At 47.5% G+C, this 21,307-nt stretch overlaps 1 protein-coding gene across 1 annotated transcript in view; it reads right to left on the reverse strand.

Annotated features, from left to right (window-relative positions):
* Nucleotides 1-3,670: 3,670 nt before the first annotated feature.
* Ptprn2 (protein tyrosine phosphatase receptor type N2) overlaps nucleotides 3,671-21,307 on the reverse strand; it is a 707,251-nt gene continuing 689,614 nt past the window's right edge. Inside the window, exons 22-23 of the mRNA XM_075948076.1 lie at nucleotides 11,865-11,938; nucleotides 3,671-5,163 (exon numbers count right to left, since the gene is read on the reverse strand). Of these exons, the coding sequence (XP_075804191.1) occupies nucleotides 5,092-5,163; nucleotides 11,865-11,938 (146 nt within the window). The 3' untranslated portion in view covers nucleotides 3,671-5,091. The remainder of the gene's footprint in view (nucleotides 5,164-11,864; nucleotides 11,939-21,307) is intronic.

Consider the following 21,307-nt stretch of genomic DNA (forward strand, 5'->3'; position numbering starts at 1 on the left):
AATTATATTACACTCTCAAGGAAAGAAATAATAAGAAATTTTAAATCATTCAATTTGTGAGACAAAAGCAAAGCCTCCTAGCACAGCGCCCCAATCCCTTTGTGCTGTTTGTACAGAACATTTAGTGTCAGCTTATGCCCCGGGTTTCAGGAGGGAATTCCCGAACCCATATCCTAGTGGTGGGTCTCGACCTGCAGGCCTGAGGAGGGTGAGGAAGAGCGCTGTGAACTCACAGTCCCCAGGAAGATGCTTTGCTCAGCCGCAAGGGCTGTGGTAGTGACAGAATAGGAGACAGAAACCGGCTGATGAGAGCAGGGAGCCCGGGAGAGCAGCAGTTCGAAGTGTTCTTGGTGGAGGCCAGAGCAGAGTTCTGTTTTCTGTCTTCGCTGTCTCCTCAGTGGGCACCTCTTTCCTCCTCTCTTGAGCCCCCACCTATGACTATAAACAAGCCTCTGCCTACGACTCTCCCTCCATTGTCTGTGAAGTCTTTGAATTTGAGAGGCAAGAACTGTTCAGAGTGGCTTGGTGGTTCCTGAGACCCTAGCTCACTAAGAAAGTTTCTGTCCTCAAAGACAGCCCATATTCTTGTATCGTGGGCACCGTGCCCCAGAGTCCTGATGTCACAGGGCAAACACAGGGAGAGACTGCTTTGCCGCCGGTGGGGTTGTAGCTGCTGCCCAGGCCTGGGTGGGAAAGCTTCTACCTGGCAGGTTGCAAGACTGAAAGTAAACTTGTCTAGGTCAGCTTGCAGCTTCTGGTGTAGGTGAGCAGTGGTAACAGAGTTAAGTGTGACCCTGTAGGGACAGGTTTAGAGCTTACTGAACCTTAGTCACAAGGCTCAGAAGAGGCCTTTAGGGCATGTGTGTGCATGCTTACATGCTCATGTGTGAACGGGATATATCTTCAAGGAAATCCACTCCAATCCATCCCAACACCACTTCAGACTTCAGCTTTGGCAGAAGTGTACACAACCATTTCCCAAAGAATGTTAATAGTTTTTTAAAGAAAGCTTCACTGCAGTCAGGATTTAGCCCTGCAGTCTTGAAGTGCTGACTACTTACCAGCTTCCAACGTGACTTCACTGCCCCGGGAGGAGAAGGTGGACCCATTCTCCTGGCTGTAGGATTTGGGTTAATTTGCTTTCTATTGTGATGACTGACCCAAAGCAACTTGTGGAAGAAAAGATTATTTGGCTTACACCAGCTACCCTGAAATTCATCATTGAGGGAAATCAGGGCAAGGGCTTTAAAGGAACTGAAGCCGAGATGGTGGAGGAACACTTTGCTGGCCTGCACCCAGGTTTGCGGCTCACATTCAGCTCTCCTTCTTATACATCTCTGGGCCCTCATGGGATGGGCCCTCCCATTTTAATCATTATCAGGGAAATGTTTCACAGACTTGACTACAGGCCAGTCTGGTGAAGGTACTTTTTCTCTGCATAGTTTTGGAGCCTGTCCTGGAACTCATCCTGAAGGCAGTTTTTCAATTGAGGTTCCCTACTAGCTTGTGTTGAGTTGATCAAGAAAAACTAACCAACACAGGTCCGGAGGAGGGAGGGCTAATCTGGGTCACATCATTGTGCAGATTGCTGCACTTTCAGGGATTTTGTTGGCTGGTTGTTAGATACAGCTATTATTAGACATTAAGCTATATTCACTATAAAATTATATCAATGCACACAACGAATGCTCAACATGTTAAGCAGGGGTTTGCTGCATTGACATTAGCACTCACAACACTAAGTTTTGAAGAAAAAAAATCTTTATTGCAGATGTCCAGCAAGAATCATTAAAGTTCTGCCCCTATATGTTGGTCTCTAATCTTTTGAAACCATAAGCCCGATTGAACCCTTTCTCTTATAAATTGCGTTGGCCATGGTGTATAGCAGGTCTTTCTTTAGACCTCCAGCTCCTGAGTGACACAGACTTCTTATTAATTTTGAAAGTATGGCCTTAGCTTGGGCTTGTTCTTAACCAGCACTTAAAACTTAAATTGATCTACATTCTGCCACGTGGCTTGTTACCTCTCCTCCACACTGTCCATTCAATGTCCACCATGTCTGTCTGGTGAATCTCCCGTACCACAGATTCTTTCCCAGAGTTCCCATCTTCGCTTAGAAGTCCTACCTATCCTCTCCTGCCTAACTTTGGCCATTCAGTTCTTTATTAAATCCATCAGGCAGGTGAGGAAGGAAAGAGACATATCTTCATACAGTGTACAAAAGATGATCCCAACATTGGTGTTTGTCTCAATAGGAACGTAGCTAAGACACAGTTTATGATACCATAAAAGTTGAACTGCTGGGAGGTAATGATGCATGATCAGAGTGGATGGTCCAAAAGGGACATGTTGACCAGAGCAGGCTGCAAGCAGCTGCAATGGAAGTTTAAGAAGTGAACACTAGATTTCTTATGTTGTGGGCTTTGTTCAGGGATGATCTGACTTCACCTGGATGGACTCATTTGACATTCATTGTTTTCCTTATTTTAGGCTAAAATAGTCAAGACATAGATAAAAATAAATCCAAAATAAAATGGCAAATTAAGAAATAAGCTGTCTCTATGTGACTTGGTGAAGAAGAGGATCCACGATAAGAAAGAATGACCCTATTCCAAAGAGTGAAAGAGCATGAGGACCTCACAGGAAAAACTGGCAATACATGGCAAAGGTGGCACCAGCTCCCCCTCAGAGCTCCTTGGCAGGGTAGGGAAGCAGAAGCCTCATCCAGGTCCTCAATGGCCATGGTGGGAAGGGGTTGGTAGTGCCACTCTGAGGGCAAGTGTGGAAGTCCTGCAAATCTCAGGTCTGTGCTCTTGGTGAGACAACAATCTCTAGAAAGAAGGGCCAGTAGCAGAGAGAATCTATTGTTTAAAACTAACATTGCAGAGCTCTAAGAACAGAGAATATTCACAAGTCAGGGAGCATGAAGTCAACCTGGCCCAACCCTAAGAAGAGAGACAGTTACAGGAGGAAGTCATGGAGAACCAGGACCAAATGCTGGCAAACCAGGCACGGGTGCAGGAGACTTGGCTGATGGAGTGAAGCGCACTCACAAGGAATGCTTGCTCCATCCTTAGTGTCTGGAAGCAGAGTCCGTCAACGAAATAAAGCTGATAGCCCCAGGATTGAGCACAGTACTCTGAAGCCACTATTATGTCCTTAGATTCATTGCCTTAGAAACTGGGAACTCTGAAGCACCAGCAGGCTACTATCCACATCCTCATTCTTCGGCAGGCTGTGCAACACTAGCAAGGGTATAAAAGGGTGGTGGCAGCTCTCAGTGCCATGGCTGCCTCCCCAATTCTGAATTTGCTTGGAAGATACTCCTTAGATAGAACATCAGCTATCAGAGATGGTATGTCTTTATGGCCTCAAGTGGCAGCACTGTCCACCCAGATCAATAGGTCACAGCATGGACCTCAGACACCAACATGGCCTAAGGGGTGACCCAGACCCCTGGCTGTGGATATCAACACAGTTTTGCAGTAACTGTTAAGGAGTGAAATCTCAGTAACACAGAACCCTGGGTGTGCATCTAGTGCAGAAGACAAGTCAGGTGTCTCTTGGCCTCCCTAGAGAGATCATACTTGGATTTATATCTTCAGCAAATAAAAGGAACCTAGGAGTCAAAATTGCTCTGGTTACCCCCCTCAAAAAAGACCATCAAATATGAAATCAGAAGTTTTAATATGACACAATTAAATATATCTGTATATCACGCTGAGGATTTTCTTTAAACATAAGAAGTTACAATCAGGTATATGTTTCCTATATTCAGATAAATTCATTTCTATTAATTATTATTTAAATTACAGATGGGAAAACGACTTGGAAGAGAAATGTCAGAGATGTTAGGCAGGTATACAGCACAACTCGAGACATGACAACACTGTGGCCTTGCTTCCCGCTCAGCAGCCTGCTTCCTTGCCACACTGCAATTTGAAATGTCAAGGCTAAGGGGAAGAAGCAATGGGGACATGGGAGACAGGTGTTTTCATACTTAACCCCACAAACTGGGGCTTACAGCAATGTCTTGTACCTCTCTGGGTTCTAGCGCCTTGCACTTCCCGAAGTGGCTTCTTTCCTCTGTGTGGGGAGGTGGGAAGTGCAATGTCCAAATGTCTCAGCAATCTGGATCATCCAGTGAGCATGCATTTCATTGTCACCTGGGAGGGTGAGGAAGCAGAGCCAAAGCGGCTTCCTAGTCTTCTTTCTAGGAGTAGGAACGTCTAAGACTTCTTCTGATGCCAGCAACATTGGGGTACTTCCTGGGTGATGCAGATGGGGAGCACTTACTCCTGGAGACCCTCAGAGCTTGTTAAATACCATACTCATTTCTGTTTTTGTAACTTCAAGGAAAGCATACTATGGGCACCTGTTCTTGTAATGCAGAAACCAGAATCTTAATATTAAAAATGCATTTCAGGGCTGGGCTCTTCTATAGCTTTGCAAGGGTACAAGGGTGAAGCTAACATCTGGGTCTCCACTTTTGGAGTCAATAGAGTGCCCACACTCCAGGAGGGGAAAGGGGTCTGCCCTTGGGATACACACGGGGCGGGCATGGTCAGTGACTGTGCTGGGGGCCCATCAGGAGGACTGGGTAGAACGACTTGATGATACTCTTGTCATATGTCCCAGGGATGCAGGGCACTGATCTCTTCCCAGAGATTTCTCCTGATGGTGAGATTGTCTTACAGGCAGCTGTCTAATGCATTTCTACACCTACTGGTTCCCAATAGGTGTCTTGCTGACTGTCCTGGCCCATCCACCCCCTCTCCAGCAACTTACAGATGTAAGCACGCTCCCACTGAGGCCACGGCGGATTCCTAACTACTGTGTCATTGATGTGAAAATGTAAAAGTGTGCTTTAGGGGAAGGAACCTTTGTCAAGACTGTGGCACTTAGAAGCTGGGTCTGTCCTTCCCTCTTAACTAGGTGTTTCCATACATCTGCTATTAGGTTAAACACAAACACACATGACTAGCCACCTGCACTGACTGGCGGACCCTGTTACTACACAGAAGATGCAGGAATGACATCCGGCTGTGGCCCCGGTAGCACTTGTGGAAGGGTCCCGCCCGCTTCAGTGCCCTACTGAGGAAGGGCTTTCAGGATAGCATTCACCTCCTCAGCCACGGCGGTCAGTGCAAACTCAAACTGCTCCTAAGGAAGAGACGAGTGAGAAACGACGGTAAGTGGAAGAAGCCCTCTTCCCATCCCAGGGGGAGCTTGTGAGAAACTGTTCAGGAAGCAGACTTGTCAGAAGGAGGGCTCTTCAGTTGCTGACCTAGGTGGTGTCCCTTGGGTTTGGGGGCTGCAAAGTCTTGCTGCCATTGCTGGGGGGCACTTCCTTAGCCATGGTGGGCACAGGAGTCACCAGGTAAGGCACTCCTTGTCTTTGCAATGTGTCACCACATCCAAGTGCCTCAGTAGGTGGAGTGGGGAGTGGATGCAGATGCCAGCTGGCCATGGCTGTCACTGCATCCACAAAGTGATGCTGAAGGAGGTGCAATGACTGCTTTTGAAATAAACAGGCTACTGCCAACTTAGCTTTGCTGCCTTCCAAGGCCATGCCCACTCACAACGGAAAGGGACAGGGCTGCTATCCAGCTGACAAGCACCCATGGGAACATCATGGTGAGGACTATGCTCTGCTAAGGGCAATGGCTGGGGGAGAGCAGAGAGCCAGCCTGTCTCCTTTCAAGGTCAGATGGTAGGTGACTGGCCATCTTCCTCTTTCTCAGCCTCTACAAAGGACTTGCAGACCCTGTGGTTCAAGGCTGTGGTGGCATCAGACATTGGCTGATCACACTGTGAAGTCACAGACAGCATAATCTGTGCATGCTGTCCCCTAGGTAACAGTCACAGACTGTGCACAGCCCTGAACACACTTGCAAACTCGTTGCAGTACCGGCACCAGTGTGCATCTGGCCCCGCTCCTCTCTCACCACAATATTACACATTCGGACCTCTAGTGGCCTGTGGGAACTTTATTTTGACACAGGGTTTCACTCTGCAGCCCCGCTGCCCTGTAACTTGCTCTCTTTCAGGCCAGCCTTGATTCTTGTCTCCCAAACACTGCACTCACTGGCATGTGTCCATCATCCTCAACTGTGCCCACAATTGTAGTGCACCACCTGACTCCAGGGGCTGGGGTCCAGAGGGGAAGTACATTTGCAATAGGAATCTATGTTCAGCAAAACATGTTCAAAATCAGTGGAAGCTGCAGCTACCGAATAGAACACGTGACGGATGACTAGACCTTCCAGAGCAGGAAGGACTGACTGTTTCCTGGTGTTAGCTGGGCATGTGGCAGCGGGGCATCAGAAAGAACACTGAGTTGTTCTGATCAAAGAAGTAGTTTTTAAAGCAACCAATATTCTGTTTATAGAAAGCAGATCCTATGCTCTCTTCCAGTTCTGCTCCACACCCAGAGAAGCTCAAGTTGGAGCAGGTGTTGCCTTATGTCATTGCTGGGTAGGGAAAATACCTCTTTCCAGGCCAGCCTGGGACATGGAAGGATACTTGTGTGGTCCAGCTGAGCTGCTCAGGAAGGAAAGAGTGCACTCACAGAGCAGCCACACCCTTGGATATCATGTGTTTCCTGAGCTGCTGTGGTCTGGAGACCGGAGGGCAGGGGGACAGCTATTCAGTTATACCTGTGCTTACATTTGACTCCTTCGGCTTAGGTGGTTGCTATGACAATTGTCATCCCTCATTCTAATAAGAGCTTCAGTGAAGTGTGATGCCAGCACCCACTACCCTGTGGTCTTCACACCTGTCTTTCTGTGTCTCTGCTGCCCCTCTTCACATTGATAACCTAGCTCCTAGCTCTGAGGGCAGAACCAGGAGAGGTGGGGGTGGCCATTGTGTGTAGGAATAGATAGGGTGGGGACGGAGTTAGACAGAGATATAGAATCATAGCATGAAAGACAGACAGAATGATAAGGAGAGACAGAGAGATGGAGAAGGAAGAATAGAGATTCTGAGAAGGGAGGGAGAGAAAGAGGGAGAGAGAAAGAAAAGGGTAGGCAGACAGACATAGGGAGAGGGAGACAGAGAACTGACAAACTTCTGTAGTGTAGGATGTGAGAGAGTGGGTCGGGTCACTTCAGACTGTGATCCACATACACTTGACAGAATCATCATCTCTTGGTCCAAACTTAGCCTGTCTGGAAAGGCGGAGCACATCCAAGGCTAGGACCCCTTTCTAGGACTTGTGATCTACATCTCGTATCTCTGCTGAGAAGGCAGACAGGGTGTCGGAAGGGTGGCTTTGTGGGACAGCCGTCAAGATGTCAGAACGCAAGGATGGGATCCTAAGGGCGCATGGGCACTGAGCACCATGTATACACACGCACACACTCACACACACTTCTACACCTGCACACACTCACACCCTTTAGATACATTAACACAGCACTTACTCACACTCTCCCCATACATGTCTTCCCCACACCCCACCAGACTCAACCTCACACTCACTCATGCACACCCTCACTAATCCACACACACTCACTCAGGCATCTACACGTATCAACATGCAAACCTCATCCTCGCACACATGCAAAGTAGGGCGTTCACTTTGTACTCCTTACTTGAACGCTTTCATACATATTCTCACGTGTGCCCATCTTGATGAGCGCAGCGTGCTTGTTCTGGGTTGTAGGATAGGCTCGTCACTGTTTCTCTAGAACTGATAAGTAAAGGAGAAAATATCACAGGCTAGGGGTGTGGTGGCATCTGCCTGCAATCCTAGCACTCCGGAGACTGAGGCAGGAGGATCATGAATTCAAGGACAACCTGGGCTACATAGGGAAATCACGAGACCACTTACTAAAAGAAATGAGCCAGTCTCATAGGAGGAAGTTCATAGTGGAAGAAAGGAAAAGCAGGACATGAAACTAAAAAGGAGATGATTAAGGCTGTGGAAGAGCTAGGTAAACACGAGGAGAGTATTTTAGTGTACAGGGTCACCCCAAGGAAACAGGTCCTTAACACAATTAACCTACACTAAGGACAAAAACCAAATTCAACCAAACCCACAGGAAGGAAAGGGTTAAAGCCTTTAGTTACTATGGCAACTTGCCTGGTCCCTGGGGAGGGGAGGCTGCTTCCATAGCAAACACAGCTGAGGTAGGGACTAGCCTGAGCTCTGCCCCATGCAGTGTACATGGCTCTTCCTGTCACCTTGCCTCCCTTCTTCAAGGTTGGCTCCTTTGGTACCTGGCAGAATTAGGAGTAGCTGCCCTAGGTGCAAATTGGCAGTCATGGTGGGTACCTTATTGGAACTCTTCATCCCAGCTAAATACCCAGAGGTGGCCAAGCCTTTGCATGTCTTGTGTCTCTTCTCTGTCCACGCTGCTCCGGCAGGCATCTGTTAGCTGCTTTTTGTATGTGTGAGTGGCCTACATTCTACCGAGAAAAGCTGTTATTTCCTTTACAGAGAGAATGTGCTGTCAGGAGTCTCCGGCCCTTCCAGGCTCATGGTCAGTGCCAATCAATGTCCTTACCTTTCCTCAGATCCGAATGATGGGCCTGATCAAGTACCTTCATGGGAACTGAATGCCCATGGGCTGATTTCAGCTTGTGTGAGGAGTGTTAGACAGTATGGTACTGTTTGACCCCAGTAAGTTTTCTGGTTTTTGGGGAAACCACAGTTCAGAGAGAAAGCTCAATCTCATAAAGTAACTCTGGGGAAAGGTTTGTGTAGCCGTGCACCTGGGGGTAGGCTTTCATCTCTGAACTGCAGCCTGAAGGAGGAGACAAATCCTGTCACCATTCATCTGAGAGCAGGCTACATGGGTAGACTTGGTCATGAGCCTTGTGTCACCCTGTGAGGTGGCTGCAGGGGTGCAGCATGTGGGCTTTAGAGTTACATACTGTAAACACTGGGCGGAAGTGAGGTCACGCTACATAGCAATGACCAGTATAATTATTAATAATACAGTAATCAGTATAATAATTGCCATTGCCCCCAAAGCTCTGAAGCTTGGGCTGGTGCAGGGGACTGACTTGGACTTCCTCAAGCCGACTTTGGCAACAAGATACTGATGTGTGAGAGCCGAATGGCTTTCTTCTTGCGACGCATGGGCCACTTCTACTTTTGGCATATGCTTTCCCTTGGGATTAGTGCAGATCCCTCATAAAAAGAGCCGACATTTTGGGCACCCTGAGCTGTCTGGAAGGTTCGCAGTGACACAGACAGAAGAGATTGGCTTGTATTTCTGGTGAGCTCCTCAAAGCAGAATGCGGCAAAGCTCCAGCGGCAAGATTCACTTTGTATTCCTGGGTCAAGGTGTCCCTGGCTTTCCAACCACTACAGTACCCTATCTGAGCTGCCTGCTGCAGGGTGGTGCCCAACATGACCTCTCACAGCTGGGTGGCCCTCCTTTCCAAGGGCACAAAGCCAGTGGTTCACTTGTCACTAATAGCCGCTCTCCTGTGACACAGCCTTCCCGCTAGCCTCACATCTCCAGACAGTGACAGACATACACATGGCCCCAGGGCACTGAGGTGTCTCCCACAGGACCCTGAGCAATTATGGAGGGGAAATGCTCACTCAGCAGCAGTGGGGAGACCCCAGACACACTAGGGCTCCGTTCCCTGGGGAGGAAATCTACCTCTCCTGGTGGTCCTGCCTGACACATTGAGCTGTATGGATCACCAAAGGACATTTAAGGAGCTTGGCCAAAATATAAGTTTACGGATCCAACATAGACCAAAGGAGATGGGGGGATGGGAGGTTCCATGCCTGGCCATTCTGGAATGACTGTTTCTATAAGAGGTTAAAGGTAGGCACAGCTGTGGGCTGCTCAGTCTGGTGGTCTATGGTAAGCCCTGGTTTTAATTACTGCATTGTGGTTACACAAGGTATTGGCAGGAGCTGTGTGTGTGTGTGTGTGTGTGTGTGTGTGTGTGTGTGTCTAGATGCTCTCTGCATTATTTCTCTAATTGTTTTTAAAAAGATCCAATTAATTATGTGTATATGTGTATGTCTGCGTGAGTATATATGTAAACATATATGCGGGTGTCCACAAAAGCCAGAAGAGGGAGCAGGATCTCGCTGAGCTGGAGTTCCAGGCTGTGATGAGAGGCCTGATGTGGGTTTGGGGAATCAAATCTAGGTCCTCTGTATGAGCAGAAAGTGTTCTTAACCACTGAGCTGTCTCTCCAGCCCCACCGTGTTTACATGTTTAAACTAAGCCCAAACTTTTAGATAAAACCCAGGAATAGACAAGATGTACCTTAAAAAGTTCATTCACAATAATATCCCGCCTCATGGGGGAAAATAAGGCCAGGAAGCAGAGATCCTGCCTAGCACACAGTCCACATCCAGGAGGAAGGACCTGACAGTTTCGGCTTCCACTGGGAATCTCAGGGACCATAAGCGACCTTGCTCTCCTGCTTGCAACACCTCTGTGACCTCATAAGAGCATCAGGTTGATTTCACCTCAGTGCTTCAGTTAACCTTGGCAATGAGACCCAGCCAGATAGCTCAGGGAGGGATTTTAAGAAATAAAACCAGTTAAAACCTATTCAATCCAATGTTGTCAGGCTCAGCCCCTCTCCTGCAGCGACTAAGGTGTCCACTTCTCAATAGTTGAGCAGAAAGTAGGGGATTAGTAGGGATTAAATAGACCTGTATCGTGCACTAAGGACCAGGTTATAGCATCAAGGACTGAAGTCTGGTCCAGAGTGCGCTGCTCAGCCTGACCTCAGAGGTACCCATAGGCAGAAAGAACTTGCCCTCTAGTGCTAAGGATGGAGCCCAAGAAAACCCTGGTATCAGAGCATTGGGCCCTGGAGCCTTGTTCCTCCTGCTCAAGTAAGAGTTTTAATTACCTATTTTTTTAATGTACATTGGCATTTTGTTTGCATGTGAGGGTGTCAGATCCCCTGGAGCTACAAACAGTGTGAACTGTCATGTGGGTGCTGGGAATTGAACCTGGGTCCTCTGGAAAGAACAGTCAGTGCTTTAAACACCTGAGCCATCTCTCCACCCTCTACCTCCCATTAGTAAGAGTTTTTATAACTTGAGATACTGTTAAGATGCAGCAGTAATTTCATAAGGGCAATTTTCCATGTCTGTGGATGTCCGTGTCCTCTGGGGCCAGGAACACACCGACATTGAAGATCCATGTCCTGCGATATACATTTGACTTTGGGATAGTCGGTGAGGGTTTTCCACGGGAGGCAGACATTTTTGGAACGTCTAGAGAACGGGAGGTTGCACGGCCTCACAGCTAGTTCTGTGAGCTTGGAAACAAAGCTTTTGTTTCCAGCTATGCTGTGATAAATCTGAGTTACTTTTCAGACCTAGTTGGTCTGGTGCCCTCATTCCCGGTGATCAATGCACGATGGTGGTTCAAGATGCTGGGGATGAAGGCGGGCAGAGTGTTTGCAGGTGCTTCTCTAGATACTGTCTGGGGCTTGTCCTTTTATAAAGATGTAGCTCTTGATTGGAGGTACGGTTCAGTGGTGCCCAGCTAGTCATGCCTGTTCAGCGTGTGTGAGGCCCTGAGTTCTACCCCCAGTCCATACACCTTCTGACGTGTCATGCAATGTTCTTCCCCCTCTGCTAAACCTGGGAGAGAGTAATACACTGGGTTTCAACTAGTTGGGTATAACTGAACCTTAGATGTTGAAAGCATTTGTGCAGCTCCAGGAATAGTGATGAACCTCTTGGGAACAGCCCCTGTTCCTTCGCCTACTGGGGGCTGGCTGGGATGATGCCCACCTGGACTAGAGTCATTGTGTATGGCTTAGTAGGTTCAGCTTCACCCCCGTCTCTGCTCTCAGGAAAATCATGTGGAGAGGTACCTTTAATACATTTAAAGTCCCCGAGGATTGATTGACAGTACCTTTGTCTGGACCATGCCTGGTCTCTGGTCCCTCAAGTGCTCCAGGGTCGCTGCGATATCAATCTCTTTAGCACCTGCAACAAATCACAAATTGGGCTGAGCTCAGTGCACAAGATAATCCACACTGCATCTGCCAATCTCCTGCTATCGGGCTCCCTTTGGGCGAAGAGGCCAATTGAAAATTATTACACTCATCCTTCAGCAGCTTGGCAGGCAGCTGCAATTCCAGTGTTCATATAGAAAAATAAGGCCAGGGCAGCTTTCATTAGCATTAATTCAAGAATGCTGGACTGAAAAATTATTATAAGATGCCTGCATAGATACTCACCAGCAGCCAGAGCTTTTGTGTGTGTGTTTGTGTGTGTGTGTGTGTGACCTTAAAGGATACACTAAATCATAGGAAAGAGCACACACACTTCAATCTTGATTGCCTAGGATTACTTTCTCTTTAAAATATGAAAGGTTAGACTGATCTTTCATGGCTTATACTGGCTTTTAAATGTACAATTCCTTGCCTCCTAAAAATGAGAGCCCTAGATCTAAAGAAAAGAAAGGAAGGTGCCCGTGCTGCATTCAGCCAGGCAGTCTCACAGAGAACTGCACCTTTTGTAAGCAGCACCCATCTGGGTGATGATGGCTGCCCTGAGGCAGACTTTGAGGTGTGAATCTCAGCCTTATTGATTTAATGCATACTCTTCTATTTCTATTTTGCTGTCCTTTATTACTGAGCTTATTCTCTTATGTATATGAGTGCTTTGCCTGCGTGTATGTGTGCACCTTGTGCGTGCCTGGTGCTCATGGATGTTGGAAGAAAACTAACAGAGAGCCCCACCCGAAATGCCTCGGCGCATACTGGAGACAGCTATGTGTCATGAACTACACTGATTTCACTCCACATGCGAAGTTCTCTGCTCTTACTTAATAGTGCAAAGATTTTAAAAATATTCCCTAATGTCAATCCTCAGCATGGAGGAAATCAGTATATCTTTGGATTACGTTATGCTAGAATGTTTAAATTTTTTAAAAAGATTCTGTTTGGGTTGCTGACTTGACTTTCAAATAAAATTGTCAAAGGAATTTTGGCTTGGAATTAGGATAGTATTTCCAACAATTCCTGATGTGATTCTAAACATACTTCTGTTCTTTTCTACTGTGTATTTATGAGAAGCCATGTTTTTGACCTTGACAATTTTAAAATCAAAATATTGACCAACTCTGGAAACACTGAAGAAGCTCCATGCCCTGCAGTATCAAATATTCAGCCAAAAGTAATTTATGTAAAAATAAACACTAGCATGCAAATTTGCTTTAGTCTTTAACAAATGATAAAATTACACAGTTACCAAAGAATTGTTTTAAAATACATTTCTTTATGATTCACTTCTGGGAAATGTTTGGTTTGTATACCTTTCTGATATGTCTGTATGCCTGGGATGGTGTAAAAATCCCTCAGGTATAAAGGGTTCATGGGCATGGAGGACCGCTGCTGAGCTACAACCATACCTAGCTGTCTGAGAGCTTGTTGCAGGTGAGCATGGGGAAGGAAGTGTCCATTGGAATGAGTAACCCAGAATGCTGTGGGAGTCGGAGCAGGTACAGCCTCCCACTAGGTCCACCTACTCATAGTAGGAACCACTGGTAGGCCCCACACAGATCAGCCATAGGCGATCACATTGTTAGCAGAACATGGCAAAGTGGGTCAAGAACTCTCTCCTTCCTCAGGGACAAGGCAGGGAGAGCCAGCAGCCTGTCCAAAGTCAGAGTGATTGGCTACATGATGGAACCTGGACCCTGCTGAGTACAGGAGGCTGAGGACTTGGAGTCATAACTGGGAGAACACGTAGCATCTCCTGCCGCAGTTAGCAGCTTGCCCATGTGCCTCAGCCACCAAGTTAGAAGTGAGACTTAGAAACATCTAGGGTCATCTCTTCCACACTGCATCTGCAGCTGTCCTGGCACCTGAGCTGTCGGTGGTGTTCCTGTGTAGACGGCAGGCCATGACCTAGGCCGTCACGGGAAGATCTCCAGCTCTAGTGAACACAATCTCATCAGAATGGTCAAGACTACTAAAAATATGGCCTTTGAGGTACCTTTCTGAAACAACGGAAGACCGTGGAATCATAGACATGGTTACATGGGCTCCAATTCAAGGTCACTGACCTTGTCCCCTTGTTCTCCTGTTTGTCTGTGATGGGGGTGAGCATGGGGCTGCGGGCCAGTGCTCCTGTGTAACTCACAAGGCACAGCAGATTCTGCTGTCATTTTACAATGGAACCTTACAGAGAACTCAATCTGGCCAGTTGTACTCTCCCTGGCTCCAGGTGAAGCGGGATGGCTTAGCTCGCAGGGTGACACCTCAGCTTTTGGCCCAGGAGCCTTGAAGTTGGGAGGCTCAGGCTCAGCGTGAAGCACCCACTTCTTGATCCTTCTGTGCTGTAATGAAGGGATTCACCTGGGTCATGGGGTTAAAAATGGCTCCCCTGAAACTGAACTTTTAAACAAGCAGAATGAAGCAACCCTTTCTAGCAGCCCTGGTCCTGAAGGGATGTCACGTGATGAAGCAGGATAGAGACCTTCAACACTGCCTGATGCTTGAGGAACATCTTCCAGAATTTGGCTAGGATGTAGGGACCTCCCAGATATGGATGGCTGATGTCTTCTTGAACGCCAGAATTAAGAGTAGCTAGTTATTTGAAGTATGCGGATATGTTCAGAATCTTTGAGAAATAAATAGGCACGTGCCAGGACGGGTTCAGAGCAGGCCAAGTCTGCCTGGGTATCAGTCGGACTCCATTGTGACAAGCATATCCACAACCATACCTAGCTGTTGGACAGGAAGCTGAAGGGTCCAGTCTGCATCCTGGACCATTGCACAACATGTAGGCCTTGCTCAATATAAAATCTCACCACTAGGAAGCTCTCACTCTGGTATGTTTATAATGGAGCTTCTTCCTACAAAACGGAAACAGTAACAAGACGCTTCTGGTGACACTGGGAGGGAGCAGACCTTTGACTATGGTGCTCGAGTTCAGCAGCAGTGAACACTTGAAGATTCCAATGCATGGCAGTAAAGTCCAAATGGAAGGAGACATTGAGCTACAGCAATGGACAGGGACACAGTGGGGTCCTCAGGGAGAACCTATCATCTTTAGCCCTGGATGGGAAAGATGGGGAACACAATGGGGCCCCCAGGAAGGCCTAGGAAATTTTTGTACAAAAGCCTGTGGCTGTGTGACACCAGATATAGACCGAAGTCATCTTGTTGGAACTAATGGAGTTTTATTTACACTGTTGACCGTAGGAATTTCTAACAGGAGTAGAAGCAGGCTGGGCTCTGGGTGGCCTTTGTCTTGAGCCGCATGTAGAGGCGGTTTCCTTCTTGGATGTCCTTCCTACTCTACCCTGGGAAAGACCATCATCATTCCTGCTGATGGAGAAGAGAAAGCATGCCTAGCACAGGCCACGTGTGATGGGTTGGTCCCCTAATGGTCACTGGGGTGCCACTAAGGCAAGACTCCAAGAATACCAAGCACTCTTACTTTACTCCCTAATTCACAGAGGAGCCATTGATTGAGAAGTTTACATATGAGCTAAGTACATTTTAAGACAGCATAGGACTTTTTTTAGCTTTAGAGAAAAATATCACTCACTAGACAATAGACATTAAAAGAACATTAGTATTAAAGTATTAAAACTATCTTTTACAGTGAAAGAATCAATTCGAAGTTAAAGCAAACTGAGCAAAAATGCCCCTGGTGTGTCTTTATAAGATTTGCGTTGATCCCCTTTGGGTTTGGCTATTGGAAGCTAGAGCCATATGGTTCAGCTAATGTCATTAGTTTGTCTTATTCCAAGTGACCACAGTGAGGTGGGCTCCTGGGGTCATTCCTTAGATGCCCCAGCAGCGTGCTTCACAGAGAAACTCAATAAGCACGGGTGGGTTCTCCCGTGGATGTTTTTACCCGCAAGGCTCTACACACTGCTAGGATACAGTATTTTCTTTCCCCCTTGAAACTAGAAAGACATCATGTATCAAGCATTCAGAATAGGAAGGCTCTCTTTCTGCAGGAGTCAAATGCTTCCACGGGGGGCTGGAGAGATGGTTCAGTGGTTAAGAACTCTGGCTGCTCTTCCAGAGGACCTGAGTTCGATTCCCAGGACTGCTATGACGTCTAACAACTGTCTGTAATTCTAGATCCTAGGGGATCTTACACAAGGAATTCTGACTGATCTGGCATTGCAAACATGTGGTACACAGGCAAACAATCACACCCACAAAGTAAAAATAATCCTTAAAAATTCTGATACTAGTCTTAGAAGAAACTGAGGCAACAGACTTAATTAAGTAAATTCATAATTTTTGATATTATGATATAGCTAAAATATTTCTCTCTTCCCTTTCCTCCCTCTCAATTTTCTTATATACCCCTTTGTTCTCTTTCAGCTTTATGACTTCTTATTTTTAATCACATGTATATGTGCATATGTAAATACACATATATTTCTAAATACAACCTGCTCAGTGTGTATAGAGCCAAATACATTTTAAAGCAGTGAAGGAACACTGTGATGCTAAAATCATCTCCATCCTGGGACGTGAGCAGAGATCCTCATATGGTCCATCTAGATCTGTTCTCTCGGCATTAGGATTGCAGTTGGCAGAGCTGAATCAGCCCGCAGCATCAGACCTATCATGGATCTAGTGCAGGACATTACCAGAACCCCTGCATATCCCTTTCACATTCAGTAGCTCAGGGCTGGGTTCAAAATGATAAGGTCCAGGGATGCTGTGGATGTGTTAAGAATGTCTGCCTTTCCTGCAGTTGGGCTGGCATGCTGCCTGTTGATACCAACTACACACTACATGCGTGTATGTATGCCCCTTGTATGGCCGCCCATGCCTCCACATTGCATATTTACTCCTACATCCCTGCATGCCCATGTCAGTCAGCTCATGACCCCACATTGCATATACACCTCCGCATGCACACATGCGTGCATGCCCCTGTGCATGTCCGCTCTACACCCTCCACTGCACTTGTTCTCTCCTGGCCTCTGGGATGGGCAGTTCCCATTTTATACATTTTATAACTGATTCTAAATAAAAACTTACCAAAAAATACAAGCCAAAAGAATTTTTCTCTCTGACCTAGTTAACTTATATTCTCTATTTTGCAAATTTTCTGGGGCTCTAAGGAGACGCATTTGCTCTGTATTCATTTGAAAACTGAAACTATTAAAACAGAATAAATGGACACCACTTTTTCCTTTTGAAAAAATTCCAAGTCATTGGTCTGCAGCAACTGAGATGTTTCTAGATCTTTACAATAAAGTTTAATAAAATCTAGATCTCCGAGAGCAACTGTTGACGTTCCCACCCTGCACTGCTGCAGAACAGGGGGCATGGGGAATACGGAGAATGCCTAGCGGTGTTCCCTCTGCTCCTGGAGCCTCTGACTGTACTGTGCAGATCCTGACTGCTCTGGATTCTCACAAGTGATTCTGTGACATGGAGGGAATTCAAGGGAAGATCACAAAGTGACAGAGGCGACACTAATGGCAGCCTCAGTGACAGCCACTCTGAATTCCTAGGGTCGCCCTTTCCTGACAACACTGCAGGTCAGTTGCCACTGCCCAAGAATTAAGGACACCATATCATCAAACACGGAGGGCTAGAATTGCTCTCTGCAGACATGGCACCCTGGTGGGGAAAGAGGACCTTGGTGTGAAGTATGGGCACCCGGGGTCCTTGGGGCTCAGAGGACAGAGGCTACTGGGATCATAGGATGGGGAGGAGAAAGCACGGATTTGGACTAAATAGCAGCTGAAAGGGAATAGACCTGCTGGGAGGAAGGCGTTTGGGCCTCCGGAAGGGAACCCTGCTAGGTGGTTGTCATGTGAGGCAGAGGCACCGCCATTTTCTGCTGCTCAGCAGATCCCTGTGCAGGACTACAATGTGGCCATGGTACCTTTAGCCCCTCCTAGTAAATAAGCATTTCCTTTGTCTAAGGGCTGTGAGGGGACAGCTGTAGTTACACCAAAGATTTCCACAATAGCCTGGAGTGGAGTAGAACAAAGGGTTATTTATTTGGGGATAAACTCACAGTAAGGGTACCCATCTGTAGTCCTCTGCAAGTGCGGGGAACTGGAACCGAATCCAGCAGCAGAGAGGGCTGAGCACGCTTTTATAGTACATGAGATCAGGCCCACAGTGGGCTGGCATCTTAAAGGCTATTGGCTGAAGAAGTTCCCACAACGGACAGCCATGTACTAGAACTCCCTTTTGTTCCTGGGCTGGAACATGTCTGGCTCCCAGCTTCCAAGGTATGGGTTCCAGGTAGTAGTGATGTCACCCCCAATTGCTGGTCACCACCTCTGGCATCTAGGAGCTCAGAGGAGACCTTGAGAGAGCACATGGGCAGCAGGGAACCCACACAGGGCCTGGCCCACACAGTGCACAGCTGAATGACCATTGCAGAGAAGAGGCAGGGCTCCTACTTTGTCCATGACTTCTTCTTGATCTTTGGGTCTGAAATCTTTGGAGCTGGGGGGCAAGCCGTATCCACTTTAAAGACAGGCTGTGACCATCCATGCCTTTTTCTTCTTGCTGGCACGTGAATCATTCCTGCTTCCCCGTAACCTGCCCCATCTGTCTGTATAAACCAGATTCCTTCACATGTGAGCTGGCCAGGGACACATGGCCTTTGTGTCAACCCTCCGATGCTATGCCAGCTGACCGGCTACTCCCGTAGTCTCCTTTGGTGAGTCTTACCCACCTCTACCCCAGCTGTTATCCTTCTAGCCCTCCTGTGCCCACTGTCAGCAGTCCTAGCTCTGTGAACCCCCACATAGTCTGATTCCAGGCTGCGAGAGTGAAACAGATTTGTTCCCAGTCACTCTTGACCTCACTCCTTCTTCTCAGTTGGCTCATTAGAGCTCAAGGCAGTCCCCCCCCCCCCGGCCTCCTTCTCTCCCTGGCACACATCAAGGGCCAACTTCTACAGCTCTGCCCTGGTGGGCTCTGGCAGCTTTTCAGGAAGAGCAGGTCTCTGCAGCTGACCTTGGCTAGTTGGAGGCCTTTGAGAGAGTCACAAAAGTTCTCAAGACCCACTGCCAACTTACAATACAGTAGTCATGGACTACTGCAGATCCCCTACAGATCTGTGAAAAATGGTCTGGAGGTCTTCCCTGAGCTCTATGACAGTTCTTCTCAGCACTTCCCATCTCCTGGAAACTGGAAACTGTAGTGAGCAAACACTGCGTGGGGAAGCTGTGTTGGTCATACGTGCTCAGTGTCAGACTGACACAGTGACACTGGGAACGCCTTCCCTCTGGACTCATTGGCATGGCACCTCCATGCTTGAAGCTTGCGTATTTGAAAACGTGAATGTCACTGTGATTATAACCCAATGATCATGAGTGTCAGTGAGCTCCATAAAGGATGGAAAGGGAGGTTATGCTTATGCCCAGGACACATGAAAAGGTCCTGCGTGTGGCTGGAGAGCTGCCTTGGTGGTGACGAGCACTTGCTGCTCTTGCAAAGGCCCTGTCTTTGATTCCCAGCATACACATAGTGACTCCCAACTACCTGCAACTCCCATTTAGGGGAGCGATGCCCTCTTCTGGACTCCATGCATATCAGGCATGCACAGGGTGCTCTTACATACATGCAGGTAAAATACTCATGCACACAAAAATAAAAATAAATCTTAAAGTTCTGTGGCACTGAAGGAGCCAGGGAGGTCCCAGAGTTGGAGGCAGTGACTGAGAAGGCCTCCCAGATGGGCAGATAAGGTCTTCTGTCTGACACTACACTATACCCTGTGGAGGGACATCTGGAGGGGTAGAATGAGGCAAGGAGGCTAGCCCAGCAGCTGCCACAGAGGCAGGACCTGGGCCTGGTGAGAGGAGGGGCTCCCGTGGGTACATGTGGCTACTTACTGAAGAGTGTAGCTCTGGAGGGGTGCCATCTTTAAAGATGAGCAAGGAACCAACCATACGTTATTACTTGGGGAACATGTTTTGTCCCTGCCTACAGGAGACAGTGTTGTATTGTATAAGCTTGTGCTGCTCACTGGACTTAAGGGACTTCTTTAGGCTGTGATTACTCTTAGCTCCCAAGGCAGGCCTCCATCTGCACAGGCCAGGTGCTGGAAGTTAGCTTCTCTTATAGGAAAATGAGGACTCTCTGTGGCCTTGGATCTGATGTTAAACACACAGCAACAGAAGAAAAGAGTTTTGGGGGGCCATTTAAAAAGATAACTCAGACAACGTTGAATACTTCTGTACAACAAAGAATACAACCAAGACAGTGAGGGAAAAACAGACAAACAACCAAGAGTGAAGCAATAAGTGCCAGTCCCACGTCTGATACCGATCAATATTCAGAATCTAGAAAGAACCCCTTCAAGAACACAAACAGCTCCACCTCACAGACGGGCACAGGGATGAACCACCATGTCCCCTGAGATGATATGTGGGTGGGAAGCAAGCCTGTGAGATGCTGAATGCCACTAGTTAGGAAGGAAATACAGGCCAAAACCACAATCAGATAGTTTCATACACACCAAGAGGGCTAACACCCCAAATAGAAAAATAACAGACAGAATGGCAGTCATTAAGAAAATAAGTAACTTCAAATGCTGGCAAGCAGCTGGGCACAGGGGAACCCATATGCACTACAAATGAGAATACAAACCATTCGGTCCCTGGGGACTCAGCATCGAGGTTTCTAAAACAAACAAACTAAATATTAACAATAGGTCTTCCATATGATAAGGTTTAGCACCCTTCAGAACTTATGCAAGGGCTCCAGGTCAGCATGCACATCAGTGTTTACTGCAGCAGAATCCAGAGCAGCTCAGCTACAGGACCAACTCAGGTGTCGACCAACAGAGGAATGGACAAAGACAGGGCGACATTCACAATGGCGCTTTTTGAGCCTTAATGAAGAATGAAGTTTTGTTGTTTGCGGGAAAAGGGATGTAACTGGAGATGGTCCTAAGTGAATGAAGCCAGGCTCAGAAAGATGCCTTTGTGTTGTCTCACGGTGGCTCCCTGGTTTACACACATATGAAATCGAACATGCATCACATGGAGGTAAAAGTGAAGCGTCTAGGGGAACCGTAGAGACTAGTGGGAGGGGGAGGGACAGGAGAGAGCGGGGAGTGAGGGAGAATTTGCTCAGCACACACACACACACACACCCACACACACACACCATATATATCTTTAAAAAATAGAGGCCAGCAAAGCAGTTGTGTTCAGCACACATGGGCAAATGAACCCTGTGCAACACTATGGAATGCAGGATAGTCATCGTGAAACAGATCGGACACCTGACCCAGCCATCCTATCCCTATATGTATACTCAAAACAAGTTCCAAATCACGGATTCCAATGGATCTTGTGCATCCAGGGAGCAGCCCACAGCTGCAAAGGGA

Source organism: Microtus pennsylvanicus, chromosome 14 (genome assembly GCF_037038515.1).
Source record: "Microtus pennsylvanicus isolate mMicPen1 chromosome 14, mMicPen1.hap1, whole genome shotgun sequence".
NCBI lineage: Eukaryota > Metazoa > Chordata > Mammalia > Rodentia > Cricetidae > Microtus > Microtus pennsylvanicus.